The sequence below is a fragment of the Saccoglossus kowalevskii genome, chromosome 1 (assembly GCF_978046115.1).
Source record: "Saccoglossus kowalevskii chromosome 1, keSacKowa6.1, whole genome shotgun sequence".
NCBI classification, from domain to species: domain Eukaryota; kingdom Metazoa; phylum Hemichordata; class Enteropneusta; family Harrimaniidae; genus Saccoglossus; species Saccoglossus kowalevskii.
In genome coordinates, this window is record NC_140641.1 from 18,454,749 (window position 1) to 18,481,930 (window position 27,182).

The 27,182-nt window shown below is 34.7% G+C and overlaps 2 protein-coding genes across 2 annotated transcripts in view; one reads left to right on the forward strand and one right to left on the reverse strand.

Moving 5' to 3' along the window:
• LOC100376905 (integrator complex subunit 6) overlaps window positions 1-7,547 on the reverse strand; it is a 30,728-nt gene extending 23,181 nt beyond the window's left edge. The window contains exons 1-2 of the mRNA XM_006825150.3: window positions 7,335-7,547; window positions 7,114-7,191 (exon numbers count right to left, since the gene is read on the reverse strand). Of these exons, the coding sequence (XP_006825213.1) occupies window positions 7,114-7,191; window positions 7,335-7,445 (189 nt within the window). The 5' untranslated portion in view covers window positions 7,446-7,547. The remainder of the gene's footprint in view (window positions 1-7,113; window positions 7,192-7,334) is intronic.
• A 2,389-nt stretch (window positions 7,548-9,936) lies between these two features.
• Window positions 9,937-27,182, forward strand: part of LOC102809708 (peroxisomal ATPase PEX1-like) — a 57,389-nt gene continuing 40,143 nt past the window's right edge. The window contains exons 1-14 of the mRNA XM_085499751.1: window positions 9,937-10,103; window positions 10,724-10,893; window positions 12,561-12,707; window positions 14,235-14,318; window positions 16,741-16,855; window positions 17,570-18,720; window positions 19,362-19,491; window positions 19,598-19,805; window positions 20,415-20,647; window positions 21,456-21,626; window positions 21,865-22,019; window positions 24,631-24,838; window positions 24,970-25,151; window positions 26,084-26,218. Of these exons, the coding sequence (XP_085355877.1) occupies window positions 10,792-10,893; window positions 12,561-12,707; window positions 14,235-14,318; window positions 16,741-16,855; window positions 17,570-18,720; window positions 19,362-19,491; window positions 19,598-19,805; window positions 20,415-20,647; window positions 21,456-21,626; window positions 21,865-22,019; window positions 24,631-24,838; window positions 24,970-25,151; window positions 26,084-26,218 (3,021 nt within the window). The 5' untranslated portion in view covers window positions 9,937-10,103; window positions 10,724-10,791. The remainder of the gene's footprint in view (window positions 10,104-10,723; window positions 10,894-12,560; window positions 12,708-14,234; window positions 14,319-16,740; window positions 16,856-17,569; window positions 18,721-19,361; window positions 19,492-19,597; window positions 19,806-20,414; window positions 20,648-21,455; window positions 21,627-21,864; window positions 22,020-24,630; window positions 24,839-24,969; window positions 25,152-26,083; window positions 26,219-27,182) is intronic.

Sequence of the window (27,182 nt, forward strand, 5' to 3'; positions counted from 1 at the left end):
ACCTTTCTGAGGGTCTGAGTGCTCCAATTTTTTTATGATAGTAGCAGTGCGACAAGGGCTACAAATCTCATCAAAAAAAACTTTAGCGGTCACGTGACTTTTTTTTTTAGAATTTTTTTAAATTTTGTTTTGCATCTCATTTGCATAATTTTCGACAAATCAACTAACCCTGAATAACTTTGAAAGATCATATGACATAGTATTTAATTCGAAAATATCGAGTCCAGGCGATAAGCCGTTTTTTATAAGAAGATTTTAGAATGTTTTTCCATATTTTTTTGTTCTTTTACATGGTCACGTGACCTCATTTTTTAGACATAATTGCAATATCTCAAGCACTGTTACAGATAGGAACATGCAACCAGTGCAATATTGAAGTGATGGTACATGAAATTCTACTAACAAACAAGATGACCATATATGGTCATGTGATCTCATTAAATATGCATAAATGTAATATATCAAGCACTGTTACAGATAGGGACATGCAACCTGTGCAATATCGAAGCTATAAGACACGAGATGTGACTAACTAATGTGATGACCATATATGGTCATGTGACTTCATCAAATATGCATAAATGTACTAACTCAAGCACAGTTACAGACGGGAACATGCAACCAGTGCAATATTGAAGTGATGGTACATGAAATTTTACTAACAAACAAGATGACTATATATGGTCATGTGACCTCATTGAATATGCATAAATGTAATATATCAAGCACTGCAAGAGTTAGTTACATGCAACCTGTGCAATATCGGAGGTATGGGTCAAGAGATGTGACTAACTAATGTGATGACCATATATGGTCATGTGACTTCATTAAAAATGCATAATTGAATTATCTCAAGCACTGTTACAGATAGAAACATGCAACCTGTGCAAAATCGAAGCTATGGGACATGAGATGTGAGTAACTAATGTGATGACCGTATATGGTCATGTGCCGTCATTAAATATGCATAATTGTAATATCTCACGCAGAATCACAGATAGAGACATGCAACCTATGCAATATCGGAGCCATGTGACAAGAGATATGACTAACTAATGTGATGACCATATATGGTCATGTAACTTCATCAAATATGCATAAATGTAATAACTCAAGCACTGTTACAGATAGGAACAAGCAACCAGTGCAATATTGAAGATATTGCACAACAGAAGTGACTAACACATCCGATGACCATATATGGTCATGTGACCTCATCAAATATGCATAAATGTTATATCTCAAGCACTGTTACAGATAGGAACATGCAACCAGTGCAATATTGAAGCTATTGCACAACAGAAGTGACTAACATATCCGTTGACCATATATGGTCATGTGACTCATCAAATAAGCATAAATGTAATAACTCAAGCACTATTACAGACGGGAATATGCAACCTGTGCAATATCGAATCTATGGAACAAGAGATGTGACTAACTAATGTGATGACCATATATGGTCAGGTGACCTCATCAAATATGCACAAATGTTATATCTCAAGCACTATTACAGATAGGAACATGCAACCAATGCAATATTGAAGTTATTGCACAACAGAGCTGAAAAAAACATCCGATGACCGTATATGGTCATGGGACATTATTAAATATGCAAGATTGTAATACCTTAAGCACTGTTACAGACAGGAACATGTAACATGTTTAGTATGAAGGCCATGCAATTTCCTTTAATATATTATTGTCAATGATGCTGATTTTGGAACGCTGCTAATATGTCAGTGGGCTCGAAACCCGACATTGCTGCAACGCAGCTATATTTATTATTATTATTATTATTATTCTTCCGCCTAAATTTTTGGTCACGCTTTATGTCAACGCCGTTGGACCGATCAATTCAATACTTGCCACAATGGTAAAGCTATATGAGATCTGGTGCATATCCTAAGTTCAGACACGTAGGTCACATGACCAGGCCGCCATCTTGGATTAAAGGCGAAATTTTCAATGACGAATTGCGCACCTTTCTGAGGGTCTGAGTGCTCCAATTTTTTTATGATAGTAGCAGTGCGACAAGGGCTACAAATCTCATCAAAAAAAACTTTAGCGGTCACGTGACTTTTTTTTTTAGAATTTTTTTAAATTTTGTTTTGCATCTCATTTGCATAATTTTCGACAAATCAACTAACCCTGAATAACTTTGAAAGATCATATGACATAGTATTTAATTCCAAAATATCGAGTCCAGGCGATAAGCCGTTTTTTATAAGAAGATTTTAGAATGTTTTTTCATATTTTTTTGTTCTTTTATATGGTCATGTGACCTCATTTTATAGACATAATTGCAATATCTCAAGCACTGTTACAGATAGGAACATGCAACCAGTGCAATATTGAAGTGATGGTACATGAAATTCTACTAACAAACAAGATGACCATATATGGTCATGTGATCTCATTAAATATGCATAAATGTAATATATCAAGCACTGTTACAGATAGGGACATGCAACCTGTGCAATATCGAAGCTATAAGACACGAGATGTGACTAACTAATGTGATGACCATATATGGTCATGTGACTTCATCAAATATGCATAAATGTAATAACTCAAGCACAGTTACAGACGGGAACATGCAACCAGTGCAATATTGAAGTGATGGTACATGAAATTTTACTAACAAACAAGATGACCATATATGGTCATGCGACCTCATTGAATATGCATAAATATAATATATCAAGCACTGCAAGAGTTAGGGACATGCAACCTGTGCAATATCGAAGGTATGGGTCAACAGATGTGGCTAACTAATGTGATGACCATATATGGTCATGTGACTTCATTAAATATGCATAATTGAATTCTCTCAAGAACTGTTACAGACATAAACATGCAACCTGTGCAAAATCGAAGCTGTGGGACATGAGATGTGAGTAACTAATGTGATGACCGTATATGGTCATGTGACGTCATTAAATATGCATAATTGTAATATCTCAAGCAGAATCACAGATAGAGTCATGCAACCTATGCAATATCGAAGCTATGAGACAAGAGATGTGGCTAACTAATGTGATGACCATATATGGTCATGTAATTTCATCAAATATGCATAAATGTAATAACTCAAGTACTGTTACAGATAGGAACATGCAACCAGTGCAATATTGAAGCTATTGCACAACAGATGTGACTAACACATCCGATGACCATATATGGTCATGTGACCTCATCAAATATGCATAAATGTTATATCTGAAGCACTGTTACAGATAGGAACATGCAACCAGTGCAATATTGAAGCTATTGCACAACAGAAGTCACTAACATATCCGATGACCATATATGGTCATGTGACCTCGTCAAATAAGCATAAATGTAATAACTCAAGCACTATTACAGACGGGAACATGCAACCTGTACAATATCGAATCTATGGAACAAGAGATGTGACTAACTAATGTGATGACCATATATGGTCATGTGACCTCATCAAATATGCATAAATGTTATATTTGAAACACAGTAACAGATAGAAACACACAACCTGTGCAATATCGAAGCTATGAGACAAGATATGTAACTAACACATCTGATGCCCAAACACGGTCATGTGACATCATTAAATATGCATAAATGTAATAACTCAAGCACTGTTACAGACGGGAACATGCAACCTGTGCAATATCGAATCTATGGAACAAGAGATGTGACTAACTAATGTGATGACCACATATGGTCATGTGACCTCATCAAATATGCATAAATGTTATATCTCAAGCACTGTTACAGATAGGAAAATGCAACCAATGCAATATTGAAGTTATTGCACAACAGAGCTGACAAAAACATCCGATGACCATATATGGTCATGGGACATCATTAAATATGCAAGATTGTAATACCTTAAGCACTGTAACAGACAGGAACATGCAACATGTTTAGTATGAAGGCCATGCAATTTCCTTTAATATATTATTGTCAATGATGCTGATTTTGGAACGCTGCTAATAAGTCAGTGGGCTCGAAACCCGACATTGCTGCAACGCAGCTATATTTATTATTATTACCGGACTTATATATACTGTAAAATACTTTATTTTCGCTGGAATTAATTTTCACTGAAATAACTTTTTTGGCGTTTTGCATGGAATTTATTTTTACTGAGTTTTGAAGAGTTGAATGTAAAATATAGGAAAAAAGGTATATTCGCTGGATTTTATTTGCACTGAATTATTCCTTCAGCGAATTCTTTTGCTGGATTTTATTTTCACTGAATTATTCCCCCGTATTTTATAAGTATTTTACAGTATATATATTAAACCATCTGTATGGCATTTTAGTTTCGTGGGGAATATATGTAGATAAACAAAAAATGTATCTATTGTATACTGGTTAATCAAAATACAACTTATTTTGCCTATTACAGTCAGATGTTTGTCATGTAGCAAGTCTTACTAATAGAACAAATACAATACATTTGAATGACCCCCCCCCCCCCCCACAAAAAAAAAAAAAACTACAAGAAACTTTATGCTGGGATTGTTAATCTATTTTAGGACATTATTAAGCTGATTGTGTAAAATTTACTACTATATCAGTAGTTTGTGTGAACAATATGAAATGGAGGTACACTGTACTTTCATTGGAAAGCTGCAAGACATTACCACCAGAAGGGTTCTTTTGGGGGGAAAAAGTATCTAAAATTTTACCATTCATAACTGAAATTATAAATATAATGCTCAAAAACTTTGTTCAATTCTGGCAGAAAAATGGCCTATGTAATTCATTACTAGTGTCAAAAACAAAAACAACTCAAAGTCTGAAACAAGCAGCCTCTCGGCTGAGATAGCTCCGCTGTTTGCAATGCACATTTCAATTATAGAACAGAAGATATGATTAGAAAATGAACAATATGCATAGTATCAATGCAATGGGACTTGCTGTTTTCAACAAAAATTTAAAAATATCATTTTTCACCATAAATGATTGTGGTTTTTAACAAGAAGAAAATATCACTTTTTACCAAAAATGACAAAAATATTCACCAAAATTACTGTAGATAATTAAAGATATCATTACAAAATGAACAAATCAGAGAGAGGTCCACATGTAGTACCTATATATGTAATATCAAAGCAATTGGACTTGCGGTTTTTAACAAGAAGTCGAAAATATCACTTTTTACCAAAAATGACAAAAATATTCACCAAAATTAGAGAATTGAAGATATGATTACAAAATGAACAAATTTGAGAGTGGTCCACATGTAGTACCTATATATGTAATATCAAAGCAATTGGACTTGAGGTTTTTAACAAGAAGTCGAAAATATCACTTTTTACCAAAAATGACAAAAAAATTCACCAAAATTAGAGAATTAAAGATATCATTACAAAATGAACAAATCTGAGAGAGGTCCACATGTAGTACCTATATATGTAATATCAAAGCAATTGGACTTGCGGTTTTTAACAAGAAGTCAAAAATATCACTTTTTACCAAAAATGACAAAAATATTCACCAAAATTAGAGAACTAAAGATATCATTACGAAATGAACAAATCTGAGAGAGATCCACATGTAGTACCTATATATGTAGTATCAAAGCAATTGGACTTGCGGTTTTTAACAAGAAGTCGAAAATATCACTTTTTACCAAAAATGACAAAAATATTCACCAAAATTAGAGAATTGAAGATATGATCATTAAATGAACAAATCTGAGAGAGGTCTACCCAAGGTACATATACACCAAGTATCAAAGCATTCAGGCTTGTAGTTTTCAAGAAGAAGTTGAAAAAGTAAAACATTAACACGGACGACAACGACGGACAATCACTCATATGATAAGCTCCGCTCGACAAAGTCGACAGCGGAGCTAAAAAGGTATCCTTTTTTTGCATTTTGGCTATCTACTGGAACAGGGTTCTAGCTACATACCTCTACTACTTTTCCAGGTAAGTACACCCCCCCCCCCCCCACAATACCAAACAAACTAGTATTTAACCCTTATCCTACTAGCCCCATGATGATGAAAAAGGCTGTACGAGTCAGTGATATAAAAAATACAGCCAGGTATTCCAGCCCCCCTCAATACATGTATTAGCATATCGCAATAAAGTGGTAAATTATTGATTAATATCAGAAAGTAACCTATAATACAGTGTTCGGCTATAAGACTGAAAGTATGGAGTTGACCTTTTACCACCCAAAAAACATGCAGCAAATGAAATTTGATCTCATCAACATTGTATACTAAGCTCCCAGAGCTACAACTTGCTTACAATTTGAATTAATAGCGTCAAATGACAACATGATATTTGCTGTTCTCAAAACCACCACAATCATATCTTAAATTACCCATGATGCACTTGAAAAAGAAGATAAACTACGTAACAACAAATGTTTTTTTTTCATCATTTTGATGTGATCATATTTCTGATGTCAAATTCTCTGCTATTGAAATTTACATCTTAAATGATGGGAACATATGTGACAACAAACCAATTGTATGCTAATGTGATATGCTAATTTACTTTATACTTTAATTTATACATTGCAAATTTGTAAAATCTAACAAGGACATGTTTTGGCAACAATATATTTATTTATCTCTTTTTATCACTCGCAATCCTTAAATGTTGAAAAAAAACAATGCCATAATGTTTGTGTTTATTGAGTTAAATATAGAATGTCACATACTGCACAAGGGGTGGTGGATGTCCTGATCAAACAATAATATAGTCAATATTTTATGCAAATTATATTCCTATTTATATATAGCAATGAAGTGACAAAAATAATTCAAATACTAGTTTTTGTATGAGGAAGGTATCTTTCTATTGAAAATGTAAATACGGTATTTACAAATCAGTCATTGTTACACTGCATATTTTATGCTAATTACGATTACGTTTTCTTTACCCATAATACACTGAGCGTTTGGAGTTTTCAAGATGTCCGGCGTGCAGGTAGCTAGTGATCCCACAGTCTCGCGATTCGATGTGGAATTTTGCGGAGACGATGCATAGTCATTATGGTTAAGGCTGTCAGTGTTGGGATTGAGACTCCTGTTATGGCAAAAGGTGAAAAAAATCAACTAAATATAGACCAATAAAGAAAAATAGCAACGGGAAGTTCTACCTTTATTGTGGCGGGTGGGTCATCGTAAGAGGCGAGCATGTAGCGGTCCCCTCTGCTCGCCGGATCGCGAGATCTTATCTGTCGGGGTGAAAATATGGTGTTAGAAAACGTTGTTAAAATAATGGAAAATCTGTATAATTAAACGAAAATGCGATAAGACAATCAAATAGTATAAGTCAACAAAAGACAAGTACGGTTTATTATGCATGTGTGTGACGTACCTTCATGAAGGTCTCTACGGCCCCCTTCGCTACGTCAAGTAATGTAGTCCCAACATAAGTCCGTTGATTCATCGACGCACTGGTATCGACGAGAAAAACTAAAATCGGCATTGCAAAGATGGTATGTTTAGCTGCCGATCTGAGTAATTTAGTGGTGTCTTGGGCGGCTTAAGACCTACAAAGAGACATGAATATCTTCCCTTTCAACTCTCGGCAACTGAGCGCAAAGCTGCCGTTCACAGCAGCGATGAAATCCACACGCCACTGTAACTGGTCATGGTCACGTGACGCAATGCAGCCATTTGCACGCGTTGGCGATAGCGCCCTTAACGGCGGGATTAGACAACTGGTGACGTTTCTCATTCACCAGTGAAAATACGCTAACAGCTAAACACATTCGAACTTGTTTGTTGAGATGTCAGAACGAACTATCGAAATAGACAGGACCGGTTTCAATATTGTGGAAACTCTCCGAATTATCAAATTATGTCGCCACCGTGATCATTGCCATCATTGTCTTCAAAGCACTAACTGATGTATTGTGAGATACGTGCATCCGGGACATTTAACAATGAAAAACAGCATTCATTATGGCACGTATGAACGAAGGCATAGGATAACCCGATTTTACCACAACTAATTGTGTTTACTCCGGCTTTGCAACAATAAACAATTTAAAATATGCATACATTTAAAATTAATAACATTGCCGTTATGCACAACAAATGACATACACTGTCATTATTTGAAACATTCTGTAGTTTGAGTCAACAACTTCAAGCTCGACGGTTGGGAATATATACCATATTGCATGTCTGTTTGTTACGGTCGGATTAGAACAGAATTAAATTAAATTAAATTAAATTAAATTATATAAAATTAAATAAAAAAATTTGTTTTTTGGTCTGTTCACAGAGAGCCCAGGAATTTTATAATGATAAAAGTATAAATGAACGGTTACCAGTAATGAACTATAGTAAGCCACAGTCCACAGGCCCGGCAGGGGCTGTGTGAATGAACGAAACGATAAAGCATTGGCTAAAACATGAATCATGTGTCAGGGGTGCTCGGTCCATGTCTTCTTTTGCACTTATTGAGGTTCAAGAACTGCATGGGCCATCCCTGGAACCAGCGACGCATCGTTTCGTGTATTATTATAATAATGTATACTCGTATTTTAATACAGTTTATTGTTATTGCCAGTATTAATAGTACATGCATTCTCTGTATAGTGGTCTTGTGTAGATTAAAGCATTGACACTATTTACTTTGGCCCTAAAAATCAGTCACCGTTCGATTATGCTGTACTTAAATTACGACTTTTCCAAACACGAAATTCGATTGCAACGGCTTTCATTGTCCCAGGTTTGAAATAATCATCAAAATATGAATTTTTAATTGAAAATTGTATCACATCTAAATATAGATACATACATTCCTGGAACGTTGGAAAAACACCAAGAATTTGCTATTACATTCCTATGAGCTAACATATATACTATAATTTATATTCATAGAACACTTCGTCTACCCTCTATCTAATCCCTATTTAATCCAGGATAAGAGAAATACATATGAAAATGGCAAATAAAACATGTGTTGTTTGGGTTCACATACGTGTCATTCTTATAATAAATAAACAGCGAACTTTCATTTAAATTTTCATAAAAGCAATTTAATTGGGTAAGCATTGATTCATGGCAAAACAATTGTTTAAGAGCAGTTTTCGAAGGAATTTTACTTTATGTTGGAATGGGAGAATGAATGAGACAGTGTCTCTTTGGTTTTCACTTTCGTCTAGATCTGAGAAGTCTTATGTTGCGGAAGTGAATACTTGTTGAGCATTATGAATATAAATTATACTGAATCACAGTGCCGGCGAGAGAGTAAATCATAGACGTAAGAAAAATCTCCCACGCTCTGAAAATGTGTTTTGTGAACCTTATATGATGGAGTATATGTACAACAGTATAAAACAGTGTAAAAGCTACTGTTTATGTTTGCGGGACATACTAGTATTGCATAATGCACCATTTGTTCTCGTTTTTACGTGCAATAGAACGGCCCCTATTCATTTCCACAGAGAGCGCTGTATTGGTCCCCCCCTTTTTTTTAGTCAACCGTGACATTAGACAACACAAGGCGCTTGATTTTTAAATTCTCAGAACATAAGTTTGATAACTTTCTGATAATTATCAGATAATGAAAAACATGTAGTATCCCACATTCATGGATTATTAAGCTATTCTTCCAGGCGATTTACACCTGACACGGCTCAACAAAAACACGCTTTGGGAACTAACTCGGATAGGACCTTACTGAACTGTGGGTAACCCATATTACTAGTTTTGTTTGTTGATTCCGTGAGGTGAACTTTGTTGCACTCTACCGCTCAATGAATTCGTCCTTGGGAATATCATTATCGCAATATGGCTGCTACATGACAGAGAACGCTTGACCCACTTTTCACCAAACAAGTTGCTTAATTTATTTTGTAGTCACACAACTGTTTTTGAATATATTCATACATTTAATTGAAGACAAACAGTATAATCTCAACCTATTTGAAAGTTGTTAAACAGTGCAAGTGGGTGAAAACTACGAACTAATTAAATTACATTTTTTTAATTCTTTTCCTGTCACATGACTCAATTTACAGGCGTTTTATTCTGAGAAGGGGAAACACCCGACAAACAATCAAACGAGACAAAATGGCGACCTCCTGGTAAATTGGTAGGCGAACACATGATGAACGCGAACCAAAACAAGGTATAGAACATATGCAATTGTTCTAAAGGAATTATAATATCACGACTATCGTATTTTTGTCTGTATGGTACATAGTTAGATGACTTTAAATCCCGCGTGCAAGCCGAAAAGCAGCCTGGAGTCAGCTGAGCTGATGACGATTCGTCCGACACTGGACGGGGTCATTAAACTTTATCAACACGATCAGCATGGTCAAGTTGCCTCGACGCCGTAATAAGTGATCTGCAACATTTGATGAAATGTATGTAGGTGCACGGTGACCCTGGACTCATTTCCCTGCTGGAGTGGATTATGTTGCAGTCATCGGTCGCTAGGTCGTTAGATTGATTGCAACTCCTACACCTACGTTGAGCGATCGGGATTCGTGGCACAATTATTAGCATGTAAAAACAAGGCGGATGTGTAGATGCATACTATTTCCCGTGTCATCGTTCTTCTGCAATATAAATTATGTACGGTTATAGGCGCCGCCAACCAGGGTGCCTTTACAAATTACATTACTAAATTTTAGAACCATGCAGATGCTGGAGTGCATTTATGGATTTAGTGAATAATGAATTCTCTTGTTGAATTTCAATGGATATATATTTCTGGTAGCATGTTTGAAATTTTCATTTCAGGGTTCCTAAATAACTAAATATGGCTTTACCAGTATGATGTATAATTCCTGACAAGACACTCAAGTGATATGACGTCCCCCAAAGTTGCTTCCATTGAGTACAACTCACATTGCAAGACATGTTTCATTACATTACCTGCAAGCCTTGCTGCACAGTATCATCGAGTTGAAGTAAGTGTTGAACTGGATTTTAATTTCGCTGATAAGTAAAATCTGCTAAATTAAATCTACATGAACATATAAAATAACAATAACAAAAAAAATGGTTTTACAGTAGTTAGTCTTCATTTCTGGAAAATTTGTTTTTCACTAAATTATATTTTTGCAGATCTACTGTAAATTATTTCATTTTCACTATTTTGATATTTTATCAAAGTCCCTCAATTCAAATTTACATTTTCCTGTCAAAACATGAGTTATTTTGTAATTAATACTTGCTCAGCGATTAGAGAAGAAAAAAAAAACTGAATATTTAATGCAACTTCATTTCAATTACTGTGTCAAAAATGGTACTGTTTTGTTTTCATGTGAAAAGATGCGAATGAATACATATGGCTTTCAGTGTGTTGGCAAATCATTATGCTAAATATATCTATTTTGGTTGACGTGTTGCAGAGCACAAATGGAGGCTAATGTATACCAGTTTCTGTCTCTATAAATGGATGAATGTGTCATATCATGTTCCACCAATATCTCAAGAACAATATATCGATGGATATCAATGAAATTTGATACACATATACTTTGTTATGAACTATTTAGATTTTGGTACAAATTCATTTGTTAATCAACTAATTTGCAACTAATTAATAACTTTCAGCCTGTTTTTGTGATAACCTAACAGGTTTGCTCAAATAAGTTATGAATTGAAATATATATTCTGTTATTGTTGTTGAATGTCTAACTCTACTCAGAATTAATCTGCATATGTTAATTAGCTAATTTGCATACCAATTAAGATGGCTCAAATGGGTTAAAAATTTGTACATGCTTACTGTTTTTGTTGATGAATGTCTATTACTTCTTTATAATTAATCTGCATATGTTAATTAGCTAATTTGCATACTAATTAACCGTATTCAGGATATTTTGTTAACAGCATATCTTAACAAGAGCTAAAATGGTTTAAAATTATTTATTTTATTATGGTTTAATATTAAAATTGTACTGTTCGTATCTTTGAATTTTTAACACTGGAACAACGCTGCATATGTTAGTCAGCTAATTTGCATATTAATTATCTAAATCAGTTGTGTTAGTTGTTTAGTAAACATCAAAGATTATGAAATTTACTTCACACAAGGAACACTTTCTATCATCTCCAGTTCATGACTCATAATGGCTACATGCATTATATTGAGATATTTCTCTTGATAAAATTGTTATGCAAGTTTGAATGAAATCTAGTTTCCCCATACTTGCAAACTTTTGATTGTGGTAAGAGGGATGGAGGGGAGTCAAAGTTTCAAAAAATAAATTACATATACATGTTTTAATTACATATACATGCATGGTCCTTTACTATAACATGAATTGATGACAAATAGTATTTCCGAGAATGAGAAGAAAATTGAATGTACATGTTTAATCAAAATTGTGATAGCTTACTGTGTAATACTTTATTTTCGCCGGAATTAATTTTCGCTGAAAAGGCTTTTTGTGCGTTTTGCTTGGAATTTATTTTCACTGATTTTTCATGAGTTTAATGTGAAATATAGGGAAAAAAGTATATTCGCTGGATTTTAATTTCACGGAATCATCCCTTCAGCGAAAATAGTGAAAATAAATTCCAAGCAAAAATAAAGTATTCTACAGTAAGTGTTTTCCATTTATTGCAGTGTGCTGCTTTTGAATTACAATGGGCAAATGACTGTCAGGCATATATGAGTTGGGGCGGTGAGATAACAAGGGATGGAAAAGATGAGGCAATTATAGAAATTAATGGTCTTTATGCAAATAAATTAGGTTTGCCTAATGGTCAAGAGGTAAGTGAAATTTAACCATAATAATTTTCATTTTATGTTAAACTCGTTCCTTACCAATAATAGTAATTTAGTGCATATTGTGTCTAAATCAGTGAATTTTTTTAGCAACAGTTTTACTTGCATGAACATTTATATTATTTTGTCGTCTGGAGAAGGTATTCCTGATAACTTGGATACTCCTATAACGTGATTTACTCATTGTCGTCTACTCCAGATGCATGCATATACAGTTTTTTGAGAGAAATTTACAAATAAATGTCTTTAAATACCATAAAGTCCATAGCAAATAGTAACAGACGACCATTTCCAGGCGCTTTAGCTGTTCCACCTTTTGAGGGAAGTTCTAATACAGTGATGTTATTTAGCAAATTAATTTTGTTCTCTTTCTGCCGCAAGAAAATGGTTGTCACCACTATTACATATGGTTTAGTGAGCTTTATCCTGGGATAAGAAAAAATTAATGACACCAGATATATCAGAAATGACTAAAATACCATAACAAAGACTAAGGACCAAGAAGAGCTATGCACCCACAGTTAGCTGCCACATTGGTTTACACACCCTCTGATATGCAATAGAGATTGAAAAGATATCACTAATCATGTAATTAAAGTATTGTTGAATATGTAAATGAGTGAACAAAACCTAAAATAGTGACATATGATAAATATTGTGGTGTTAAAATAAAATATCTTTTGATTCACAACATATGTCATCCATAAGGTCAAAATAACACAGTTGCACACGTTGTCCTCGTTTGATCTGCAAAATATTCATAATTTCATATTTTGACATGGTTGGCGAGAACAAAGCTTTGCAGAATTTTTTTTTATGACTCACAAAATTCACTAAAAAATGAGGTTACTGTAGTTGTCAAACCAGCATATTGTCATCTGACCTTGTGAAGTAAACCTGTGAAGCCTAGACAAAAATGTTCTGTATACTGTGACCCTGACATCATTTGATCCACGACTGCTTATTTAGCATCCAGTCTTCCATGCTGGTCATATAGGCTATAGTTTCTTCTCGTCCAATGACTGGATATGTCATTATTTGGTTTCCATAATGTGCTGAGTATCTCATAATATCCAACTTTTTTTTAACATTTAATATTAAAAAAAATATTCATGTTTCTGGCCAATCGCATCACAGCTTAAAAAGTTGAATATTTAACTGACATAAAATAATAGATCTACTGTTAAAAAACATCTGGGCATTAATATTACATTTTCTATAATCTGCATTGCCGGCATGTAAATTGGCCAATCCTATGCATATTCATAGGACCAACAATGAGTTATGAATACTATTTGTATGAAAAGTACATTGTTATTTAATATCTCTTTATATAAAATAGAGCATATGCATGTGTGCAATAAACACATTGATATTACTACCAATTTAATACATGTATAACATATCGTATATGGGAATGTGTTCCTTGTTTAAATCATTATGCTTAATATTAGGAGATCATTGTCAAATTTTCAAATTGAATTGATTTTTTTTTTTTCGATAATTTTTCAGGTATTGTTAAAACCTTTATGCAGTGTGCCTTCTTGTAGTACGGCCAATATTGAACCATTGTCTGTAGATGACTGGGAAATATTGGTGAGTACAACTATCAGTTAGTTACACATGGTTGTTGATAACCGGATTACAGGTTATTAGCCAATCATTGACAAGAATTAGGATTACAGTTTGTTAGCCAATCATTGACAAGAATTAGGATTACAGTTTATCAGCCAATCATTGACAAGAATTAGGATTACAGTTTATTAGGCAATCGTTGACAAGAATTAGAATTACAGTTTATTAGCCAATCATTGACAAGAATTAGCATTACAGTTTATTAGCCAATCATTTACAAGAATTAACATTACAGTTTATTAGCCAATCATTGACAAGAATTAGTATTACAGTTTATTGGCCAATCATTGACAAGAATTAGTATTACAGTTTATTGGCCAATCATTGACAAGAATTAGGATTAGAGTTTATTGGCCAATCATTGACAAGAATTAGGATTCCAGTTTATTAGCCAATCATTGACAAGAATTAGGATTCCAGTTTATTGGCCAATCATTGACAAGAATTAGGATTCCAGTTTATTAGCCAATCATTGACAAGAATTAACATTACAGTTTATTAGCCAATCATTGACAAGTTTGAGAATTACAGTTTATTAGCCAATCATTGACAAGAATTAGGATTACAGCTTATTAGCCAATCATTGACAAGTTTGAGAATTACAGTTTATTAGCCAATCATTGACAAGTTTGAGAATTACAGTTTATTAGCAATTCATTTACAAGAATTAGGTTTCCAGTTTATTAGCCAATCATTGACAAGAATTAGGATTACAGTTTATTGGCCAATCATTGACGAGAATTAGGATTCCAGTTTATTAGCCAATCATTTACAAGAATTAAGATTACAGTTCATTAGCCAATCATTGACAAGAAATAGGATTACAGTTTATTAGCCAATCATTTACAAGAATTAGAATTCCAGTTTATTAGCCAATCATTGACAAGAATTAGAACTCCAGTATATTAGCAATTCATTTACAAGAATTAGGTTTCCAGTTTATTAGCCAATCATTGACAAGAATTAGGATTCCAGTTTATTGGCCAATCATTGACAAGAATTAGGATTCCAGTTTATTAGCCAATCATTTACAAGAATTAAGATTACAGTTCATTAGCCAATCATTGACAAGAAATAGGATTACAGTTTATTAGCCAATCATTTACAAGAATTAGAATTCCAGTTTATTAGCCAATCATTGACAAGAATTATAATTCCAGTATATTAGCAAATCATTTACAAGAATTAGGATTACAGTTTATTAGCCAATCATTGACAAGAATTAGGATTACAGTTTATTAGCCAATCATTGTCAAGAATTAGGATTACAGTTTATTAGCCACTCATTGACAAGAATTAGGATTATAGTTTATTAGCCAATCATTGACAAGAATTAGCATTACAGTTTATTAGCCAATCATTGACGATAATTAGAATTAGAGTTTATTGGCCAAACATTTACAAGAATTAGCATTACAGTTTATTAGCCAATCATTGACAAGAATTAGGATTTCAGTTTATTAGCCAATCATTGAAAAGAATTAGGATTCCAGTTTATTAGCCAATCATTGACAAGAATTAGGATGATAGTTTATTAGCCAATCATTGACAAGAATTAGGATTATAGTTTATTAGCCAATCATTGACAAAAATTAGGATTGCAGTTTATTAGCCAATCATTGACTAGAATTAGCATTACAGTTTATTAGCCAATCATTTACAAGAATTATCATTACAGTTTATTAGCCAATCATTGACAAGATTGAGGATTACAGTTTATTAGCAAATCATTGACAAGAAATGGGATTCCAGTTTATTAGCCAATCATTGAAAAGAATTAGGATTCCAGTTTATTAGCCAATCATTGACAAGAATTAGAATGATAGTTTATTAGCCAATCATTGACAAGAATTAGGATTATAGTTTATTAGCCAATCATTGACAAGAATTAGGATTGCAGTTTATTAGCCAATCATTGACAAGAATTAGCATTACAGTTTATTAGCCAATCATTTACAAGAATTATCATTACAGTTTATTAGCCAATCATTGACAAGATTGATTACAGTTTATTAGCAAATCATTGACAAGAATTGGGATTCCAGTTTATTTGCCATTCATTGACAAGAATTGGATTCCAGTTTGTTAGGCAATCATTGACAAGAATTAGGATTACAGTTTATTAGCCAATCATTGACAAGAATTAGCATTACAGTTTAATAGCCAATCATTGAAGGATTACAGTTTATTAGCCAATGAGTGAGTGACAGGATTACAGTTGTTAGCCAATGAGTGACAGGATTACTGTTGTTAGCCAATCATTGAAAGATTACAGTTATTAGTCAATCAATGACAAGATTACTGTTGTTGGCCAATGAGTGACAGGATTACAGATTGTTAGCCAATTAGTGACAATCTCCTAACTCAGTAATTGTATTTGCAGGAACTGCATGCTGGTTATATAGAGTCCCAGCTACTCAGTCAGTTAAGAATTGTATGGCCTGGTCAAGTCTTCCCAGTGTGGATCAATAAAAATATTTGTATTTTCATGAAAATAGGTAAATGTCATTATGTTTGTTACTTGTTGACCTTCATATAATTGTATTCAAGGGTAGAAAAGATTGCAAATTTTATAAGATACAGTCCTGTTCTAATTACACAATGTGACTTGTATCATGCACATTGATCAAACTTTTTTGGGGTCATAATAAAATAAATTTATTTCCACATGAAAAAATAATATTACAATGAAGTTTTAAAGGCCAAAGCCTACTTTTGTTTCCTTACACTCAAAGAAAACGGAAATACTGTAAAATAGTTTATTTTATTTAGCTGGAATTAATTTTCACTGAAAAGACTTTTTTGGTGTTTTGTATGGGATTTATTTTCACTGAGTTTTGACAGGTTGAATGTAAAATATAGGGAAAATGGTATATTCGCTTGATTTTATTTTCATTGAATCATTCCTTCAGCGAAAATACCAAAAATAAATCCAAGCGACAATAAAGTATTTTACATTAATTTCTGGGGCATACAATGTTGGTGAAATCATGGTGCTAATAAACAATGTTTGAAGTCCTGTCAGAATCTGGTTTATTTTTCAAAAGCAAAAACTTACTATACATTGGACTACATAAAAGTGTGATTTCTGTATTTATACGTTTATGTCACCCCTGTAGAATACCATGGAAAGTCATGGGAAATAAAAAAAAAAAATTCTTTTGAATCAATTATTGTATAATAAACACAATAATTCTTTTCATAATTTACAGATCAAATTATGCCAACTGCCACATGCTATGCGAAACTAGAGCAACACACAGAGGTTATAGTGGCACCCAAATCTAGGCTATCTGAAAGTTTCAATAAACCCACTAGACACCAACACCAATTGGAACCAAAACCAAAGTCAAAATCGCTTCTTGAAGCATCCACTCATGGTTCTGTTGCCAATGGTTCAATGGATGGTGTCAACTCGTGTTCAACATTGCGCAATTCAGAACTACCTGGGAATGGTTCACATGGAAAAGAGAGATTAGAAAGTGTGGACCATGTTAGAAAATATGGTTTGATTCTTGAGAATGGACGTTTGGAGTGGTCTCTCTACCCGGCATGGTATGCTTCAAAAATATTTAACTATGTCAGAAAAATTGTGTCATCTCCAGAGGTTGAACGAAATGAAACAAAAGGGAAAAAAGAGGATGTCGATGATGACGAAGATGTTGATGAAGAAATTGATCTTAGCGATGTTGACCTGGTAGTGAGAGTGCATCCAATGTGTGACAGTACAATTGTCACTGAATCGCTAAGCCGACCACCATCTTATGCTCAACAGCTGACACAGCAAGCGTTGTCCAAGGTAGATCTTGGTCCACTGGAGGCAGACCCTAGTGATAATTACTCGCATTTGATGCAGCCTACCACAGTGTTTGTAAAGCGGAATACTCTTCTCAACGCCATGGCCAGTGAGGAAAAGAAAAGTCAAGTGAGGATGCTGTTGGATACGGATCACTGTAGCTTCTTAGCCCTGTTGACGAGATTGTCATCCCCAAAAGAGAGAATGGAAGAGATGAGAAAAAAGATCCTTGACAACGAAGAGAAGAGTAAGAAAAAAGAAACAGTCGCAGATGAAAAGAAAGTCGCTGAGAAAAAGAGTAAAGACCCTGAGAAAATAGCTGAGCAGCAGTCATCTTTTGTCGTGCGAATCATCGTGTACAACGACGAGTTCAGTATTCACTCTGGTGATGAATTCAAATCTGTTTCCATGGTACCGTCTGATTACCTACAGGGTGATTTTGTACAAGTTCAAGATCTTCTGCGCCGACAATTGAACTTGGAAGTGACAAGTAAAGTATGGTTACATGGGTTGAAGCATGAGGCATCAAATATATCGAGTATTCAGCTGCAACCATTCACAAAACTGGTAATAAACACTAATACCACATTTTCTCTGTTAGAAGTTCATATTTAATAAGGTGCTTAAGGCCACACAATGTTTGTTATTTCGTGAGATTTTAAGTACCCCCAAACTCAAATTACCCCCCCCCCCCTTCCCCCCCCGGTATGATTTGTCAGTGTTAACGTGTATTTACATACACATGTATGCAAATAAGAGAACCAATGCAATACACTGGTGACATTAGTGATAGAAATGCTACATGACTACGGCAAATCGACAAACAAACATTAGGTGAAAATAATCGCCGAGATCTTATTAAGAGTGAGAGAGCCGCAAATCTTGATTTTGCCCTTCAAATAAAGTTCCACCCCCAATCTTCATTGTGTTCACTGTTCCAAATACCTTAGTTAATACATAGATCTGTGGAACGGTTCACTAAGTGACGGGGGAGAATCATACACTATTTGAGGGGCAGAAACAAATCACCGAACTCTCATGCTTTCAACAAGATTTTAGCGGCCATATGCGTCCAAGATTTATTGTTACTATTCTGAAATTTTTTTGTTACGTACAATATCGATACATGTTGTTGTCAATATCAGTAGTTGTGCTAGATAAAATCACTCAAGATATCTACATTATATTCACTTGGTATTATTTTCCAGCCGGAAGACATAAAGAAAGAGGAGATACTATATTCATTTCAACATTGGTTGACATGTGTGTCCTGCATGATATATCCACTTCCTGTCAGTCAAGAAACATTGGTCCGGTTTCCTGTATCCAGGGCTGCAGGTGAGCATGTCACTTATGTCTGCGGCCATTTTGAAAATAAACAAAATTTCCATGTTAAATCATGATAACTAACATATTGTGACTATTTATCTCAATTTTATTTCAGATATTTATGCCGAATTCATGTTATTTGTGAAATCAAACACAAAAGAAGACAATGAATACTTCCTTTTGCATCCATTTATCGCAAGAAAAGTAACACCATCTGTCAATCTAATACCATACACCCAACCTGTGACACTTCCCAGAATGCCATGCAATAGTGTGAGTGATATTGATTCCACCATAATAACACCACGACTAAGGAATCTTGGGTAAGTGTTTATTTTAATCAGCTGCTGAAAATGTTTGCATATAGATATATAGATATTCTGGTTTGTATTTATGCCCTGAGAAACTCGCAGGAATGAATAAGATTGAAAACATCAGAACTTACATGCGATTACACAGTTCGTGTAAGGTACATTGTTTGCTTGCTGCCTGATATCTGTACCGCTTTAAGCAGGGATTGAAGTTACCAGACCCAAATAACTAATTTTGTCATGGGACAATCAAATATGAAAACTGCTTGTTTATTGGACAAGCAAAAAAATAATTACAAAATCTGTCACATTATAATTGTGTGGGGTTGACTTAGGAACACACGAAACATTAAAAAATCTTTCAAGTTTAGCTTCTTGTTTATTCCGCCATTTTCAGTTTCACCAACGACACTACTTTTTACATAACGGGTGATCAGGTGACATATAACACCATTACACCTAATTCTGACGCATACAAGTTGTCCTAAAAAATGTGAATGCATTGTTTGTTTACATATAATTTAAACATGTGCAATGTGATGTCCACCACTGCTCTTTAAAGTCAGATTTAAGTTTTATATAAACTGTATATGTGGAGACATTACACTTCTTTCTTCACAGCAGTGTTAATGACATTGGTCAGCAAGCATTAGATCATTTAAGAGCAAGTCTGAACATACGACCACTGGCTAATTACATATGCAAATCAACCAGTGGACTACTGAATGGTGGACTACTGATCTATGGCCCTAAAGGTAGTGGTAAATCGTCGCTTGGACGAGCGTTGTGTCGAGAGCTTCACGAGTGGCCTTATTTATGTCACTGTGTCATCATAGAGTGTAAACAACTCAAAGGTAAGCGCAGCAAACACTGTACTCCTGCATGCCACTAGAGGGCATAGCTTTTGGGGTAGATTGAATAATAATGTAGCATTCTAGAACGCAGTGTTTGTTTGTCCATGTATATATAGTTGCTATTTGTCATTATTATGGTTACATGATTCTAGTCCAATAATGTCAAGCCATATAATTTATAGTATATGTTTTTGATTTACTGGTATGAGTTATGTACAAGGAAGTTAATATAATTACCGTACTGGACCACGTTAGCGCCCATGTCCAGTCAAATGCTCATCCCCCACTTTTTCGCAATTTTTATATTTGAGGTCACATTTGGCAAAGCGCCAACCCCTTCAAAATGCCTTAGCGTGGATATCGACCGCCTTGAATATGTTGTGAATGTGTAGACCACGGTAACCGTGCGTAAACTACGCTTCAACAATGACCTGTTAAAAAATTAAAATATGGTAAATATTTCATGCCATGTTCAGTTTACCTATCAAAAATTCCTAGTTACCAGTTTTTTTGAAAAAAAACCATGCTGCTAGGGTAAGCACCCACCCCTAAAAAATCATAATTTTCTGAGTAGAGGACAATGGTCGCTAATGCGGTCCAGTACGTTATACATGTATATACACTGTAAAAAGACAATGAATGATGACATTAAAGGAGGACAGCACAAAAATTAAAAAACGCAACTGTATCTACAAAAAAAAAAATCCTGCTCAAAGGGTATCTATGACAAAACTGAGGATACTACATATACATGTGGGACAGGACGACCACAGTGTAATTTTTTTTGACTAATGAAAAATCCATCTAGGAAAGAGAGTGGAATCAATACGTAAGATCTGGGAGGAAGCCTTTCGTGAAGCATTCTGGAGAGAGCCTGCTATCATCTTATTGGACGATTTAGATCATGTGACTAGTGCACCTCTGGGGCCTGAAGAGGAAGTGGGCCCTGAAGCTGTTTATAATACAAGAATAGCACAGTGTAAGTACACACTATTATAAAATTATGGTAATTTTCACTCAAATATTTAAAATCTGTATTTATAAATCTGATGACTGTTTAATAATTCATAACTTTTGTTGCCATTCACAAAATAAACTCATAAAACAATTTTGTTCAAGAAATGAAAATTTGCTTTAAAAAAAAAATCTTAAAATGTGCAAATTTTAAGAATTTTTTTTTAGTTATGACACTATTTTATCTCTCATTGACTTTTCAGTGTTGAAGGATATTACACAATCATCATTGTCATCAAAACACCGAGTAGCCCTAATAGCAACTAGCAAGACACAGAAATCTGTGCATTCATCGTTAACAGCAACAAGAGGAACACACATTTTCCAAAACATGCTGGAAATCACGCCTCCTGATCGGGTCAGTTCTAATTAATTAAAGTGCCTGTGAAATGGCTGCTATTTTCACGCCTAAAATTATCCATTGATACATAAATATTATTAATTTTTATGTTTCTAAGCATGAATTATTTTTTTGAGTGAAAAAATGTGTTTTCAACTCAATCTACGGCAACTTTATTTTTGTGTATTTTAAAACGAGGCTCCTCATTAGCTTCTTATTTGCATACAGAAATTCCCCTTGTGACGTCAGAAGGGGAAGTCGCATGGCAGCTTGCATTGCCGATACGTGTAAATAAGGCAAATTTCTTGTGCAGTTTTCTCGTCTTTGACTAAATTTTCACTTATGTACTTGTTCGTCGAGCAGGAATGAACCATAATGAACACATAGTATTAATTTTTGTTGCATGGGGTTAAGTTAGATGCGAAATATTTCCCTTTCTGGTGTAGCTGGTCACCGTGATCGTCACCGGCACACGTTTGTACACTGTCGCTGGACAAAAAAGGTTACTACACTGTTTTATTTCATCGATCGTCTGAGTAAAACTTTCAAAATTAAAATAAAAGAGAACATATTTTGACATTCTAAACATTAGACTATAGTGATCACTATAAAATAATTAAAAAATGACAAATCACAGTTACTAAATAAATGACAGTCGCTTGGAAATAAATTGAAATTTTGTTGAAATAGGTGAACGCGTCGGGTCACGACGAGGGCAAGTGCATTAAAAGCGGCGTTTAATTGGATAACAAAAATAATCAAGATTGACACATATACAGATAAATTCAGAATTGATTCGAGTTAGCGTGATCCATGGAGTCATTGTCATAATTATAACATCATATTAAAACTTTATTTGGTGGAAACACATTGACCAAGCCCGGGTTCTTATTTTATAAATTATTACGCAGATCAAGCTGCAAGCATGGAGGTAAAAAAGAACAGAGGTGTGAATTCAACATTCAACACCAATCACCAAACAATTAAGAAACTTTTAGCCTTCGAAAATGAAAACAATTAGCAGTGTGTAAGGGCTGTGTAATTTCCTGTTTGTCTGACGCTTCGTTTTCGTGTCACTGTCAAAATTATTGCTACTCTTTACTTAACAGGGACTTAAATGGTCTCTATAAAACGATAATCAGGATCGCAAAAAAAGTCAACTCATTTGAAACACTTGCCGTCTCTCTCTCTCTTCTGAAATCCGCCTCGGTGGTCATGGTCCGGTTCTTTCAAAAGTGTTGCGCCAGGTTTATGTTGTCGGCGTTTCTCTTTAAACCTAGTTGTTTTTTTCATGAACGAGGACAGTTTTTCAAAAAAAAAAAGAAGCTGAGGTTAAGTGGCTTTCATCCACTGATGTCGCATTTTCGAATCGATTAGAAACGTGTGAATACTTACACTATGACTATACGTTTCACTGCAACTGCCCGTAACACAACATCTAAAAACTCTCTCTCTCTCTCAAAAAAAAAGAAAAATAGACAAAAAAAGGGAAAAAAACGCCGACCGAAAAATGTATATCGTTTAAATGACCAGTGTTACTACGGCTCAGGGGTATGACTTCCTCTCACATTTAGGCATCTGGTGGCGCACTTTCGGCGAGAGTCGGAAATCCGGAAACAATCGACCGTTTCAGGATAGGTGGGCGTGGCTACAACACGAGAAATATCCCAAATTTACTTGGATACGAGTAATCATTTTCAGCCAAAAAATCAATAACTGCCCATTTCAGTGGGACACAGGTCTAAAATGGGAAACGTGAGGTCGGGCATTGCACACGCACTTTAAGTTGTATAACCTCTACTGACATTATCAAATAACTGTCCAGTGCATTCTGATTTTTTATACTGCTGGTATTTGTATACCCTGTCAGAAACAAAGCACTGAAATGGCATTCAACTAACTGTCGTAAACAGTGTTGCAAATAATTGTTGCGAGTTTTCTGGTAGCTAGGCTTCGGAGCATGTGCCGGAAGTTGGGTTATTTATTGATAGATTCATAAAATCATTTACCACTCGTTTTTACATGTTTAATGGCTGTTTCCCACATATTCATACCACCACAGTTACATCCCAAAACACAAATAAACTGCATCTTGGTGTGTAAAAAACAAGGCAGACTTTACTGATGTTACTTGCAGTGTATTATACGAACACTAGGTTGGGTTATGTTTTTGTGCATAGATTATTTAATATTATAAGGTTATTACGGTGATACCTCAAAGTATGCACGAAGACAGTACAGCGACAGTATCGACCGACGCGCAGTCCCCGTAAAATATCGTAATTATGTGGTATAAGGAAATGTGAAATCCAAATATAAAATGATTTGACATGTATGCGTCCTCTAATAATAAAAACAAACATGGCTGCCACCAGGGTTTGACCGGACTCCACACAAAGAAGTTTGCTGATTGTGTTCTAAACGTTTTGGAATTCGGCATTCCCATGGAAGAAAAAGATTTATAATAATTATGGTTATTGCGAGGATACCTCAAAAGTATGCACTCAGACAGATGCCGTCGCATTGACCTCTTCTACGTGTTAGTCAATACTTTCGCTGTACTGTCTTTGTGCATACTTTGTGAGGTATCCTCATAATAACATCATAGTATCACATCACTCCATTGCAGGTTGGCAGGCGCGAGATATTGATGTCTGTGATTGAAGGGAAAACGGAAGTTGATTTACAAAGCATCAATATTATAAATATCGATGATGTTGCGTCTAAGACAGAGGGGTATGTTCCAAAAGACATGGTGACATTAGTAGAGAGAGCTATACATGCAGCAAGTACAAGAGAGATGGACGTCAAACCATCTGATATCATGCTGACTGAAGGTGAGGTAACCTCAGAAACTTAAAATGTACATATTTTTGATTTCAATGACCATCATGGGCATTTCAAACCCATGAAGCTCTCTGACAATGCCATGTGATAGTGATACATTGTATGTACAATTATCTCTCAGATGGAGAGATGGGAGAGTTGCTCCTGACTGACTTGGATATGGAATGTGCTCTGAAAGACTTCACACCAATGTCATTACTGAACGTGCCGTTACATGATGCTGGTTCGCTTGGATGGGAGAGTGTTGGTGGTCTACATGAGATAAAAGAGGCTCTAATAGAAACTTTACAATTACCATCTAAGGTGAGAAAAATTTAGCCAGCCTGGAACTATGTGTGTATGCAAAGTCTGTCGGAATACAACTCCAAGTATATGTACACCTGATCCACATACCAATTTGTATAACATCATTCGTATCTCCTCAACGTTACCGATACCCAAATTTCAGGAATTCCAGGAGTCTAATTAGTGTAGTAGTGTCCTTGTACTGGTATATCATTAGTTGTGTTCATGTTACACGAAGTACGGGCTAAGATTTAAGCTGATTTTGGCTTATCTAGTATATTTGCATTTTGGCTAGACCCAATTGTGTCCACGCACAGGGAGGGCAAGTCGTTAGCACGGGCTAAGGGGCACCATCAATCGGTGACCTTTGGCAAGCCGCTATTTACCAACAAAAAATGGATGACATGCGCAAGGTTCTATTTCTGCTGCTGACATGTTTCGTTCTAATTTTGAAGCGACGTGCACAGGAACGCGAGAGAAGACGGACTCAACTTATTTGGATGCACATAAACAGTATACAACGGCGTAACAGAATACAGAGTTTTATTAATGCATGTCGTAGACAGCGAACCAAATTTATTTTGTCTACACCCAAAGGTCGCCACAGAGAGCGCTTAGCCCTGAGCTAAGTGTTTGCGCATACTTCATATCATTCTACTTTGAGACAGGAATTCGCAGTAACTTTTGCAAAATTTATATTTAATTTTAATAGTTCCTGTGACTGTTAATGACTTTATAGCATCTAATTGCAAAAACCTTCATAGCACTAACAATTTAACATCACCGAAAAATAAAATATAATAAACCTAAACGTCTGTATAATAAAAAAAACATACTACCCGCACTAAAGACGATTTCAGAATAATTATCTACTTTTCATTGATTTATATTTCATGATTATCATAACTTTATAAATTTTAATAAGAAAATTATTTTAAAATTATTTCCAGTTTCCAGCTTTATTTTCAAATAGCCCATTACGACTAAGATCAGGAATATTATTGTATGGTGCTCCAGGTACAGGCAAGACTCTATTGGCAGGTGTGGTTGCCAAGGAATGTGGATTACACTTTATCAGTATTAAGGTAATTTATATTGTACAATCCTAAAATTGTTATCAACATGAATCAGCCAGTGTTTGGATGCTTTGTTTATTTCATTGTAAAAAGTTTTTCAAACCAAATTCAAGTTTTAACTGTTATTGAGCATTTTATTGAGCATATCACAGTGCATTGTGGGAGAAAAATTAACATTGGATATAATGAGAAAATATTATTGAAAACTGAATAAGATTTTTTACCAAGTATTTCTATGTTCTATATACTATCATATCTTGGTCGCTTACTATATCGGCGACTAAAATACATAAAAAATGTGACGTAATCCAAGAACGAGTGGAGTTTGTTGTTTTTTATGCCATTGGATTCACCAAAACAACAAAATCTTGTATTATTCTAAGGTACATGTATTTTAAACCGATGCTGCTCTGATACCGATCCCAACTTCACACAGCTAAATACATACACAATTATTGTCATGACCCCCTAGTTCAATATAAATTCTACAATTCTCAGGATGAAAATATTTCATACTAACTTACTAAATTATTGATAGTGGAAAAAATATCAACCATAAAAAATAGATTAATTGAATCAAGTATTCTAAATAATTCACACTGTATTGTGTTGAATATTGTATTTTTCTGAATGATTGTGATGTGTCATAACAGAGGTACATGTACATTACTTGGGGTTTGCAACTCGCATAGTACTGTATGGTGACATCATCTCAAGATCCCATTCAAGTCTCTTCTCGTAGATAGCGAGACTGAGGCTACGACCTTCTGTCATGACGCATATCAATGTTCAAGGTTTGTAATGAAAAAAATAAACTTTTCTTGTCACTATCATAGTGAAAAATGTAATACATCGAAAATGTACAGAAAATATAGTTCTCGTAATCTGTCATATCGTGGGCAGCTATTTTGATCCACCTGGACATCCCAGTATCCTAGTTACCTCAGGCATGCGCATTCGCATTTTTTCTGAG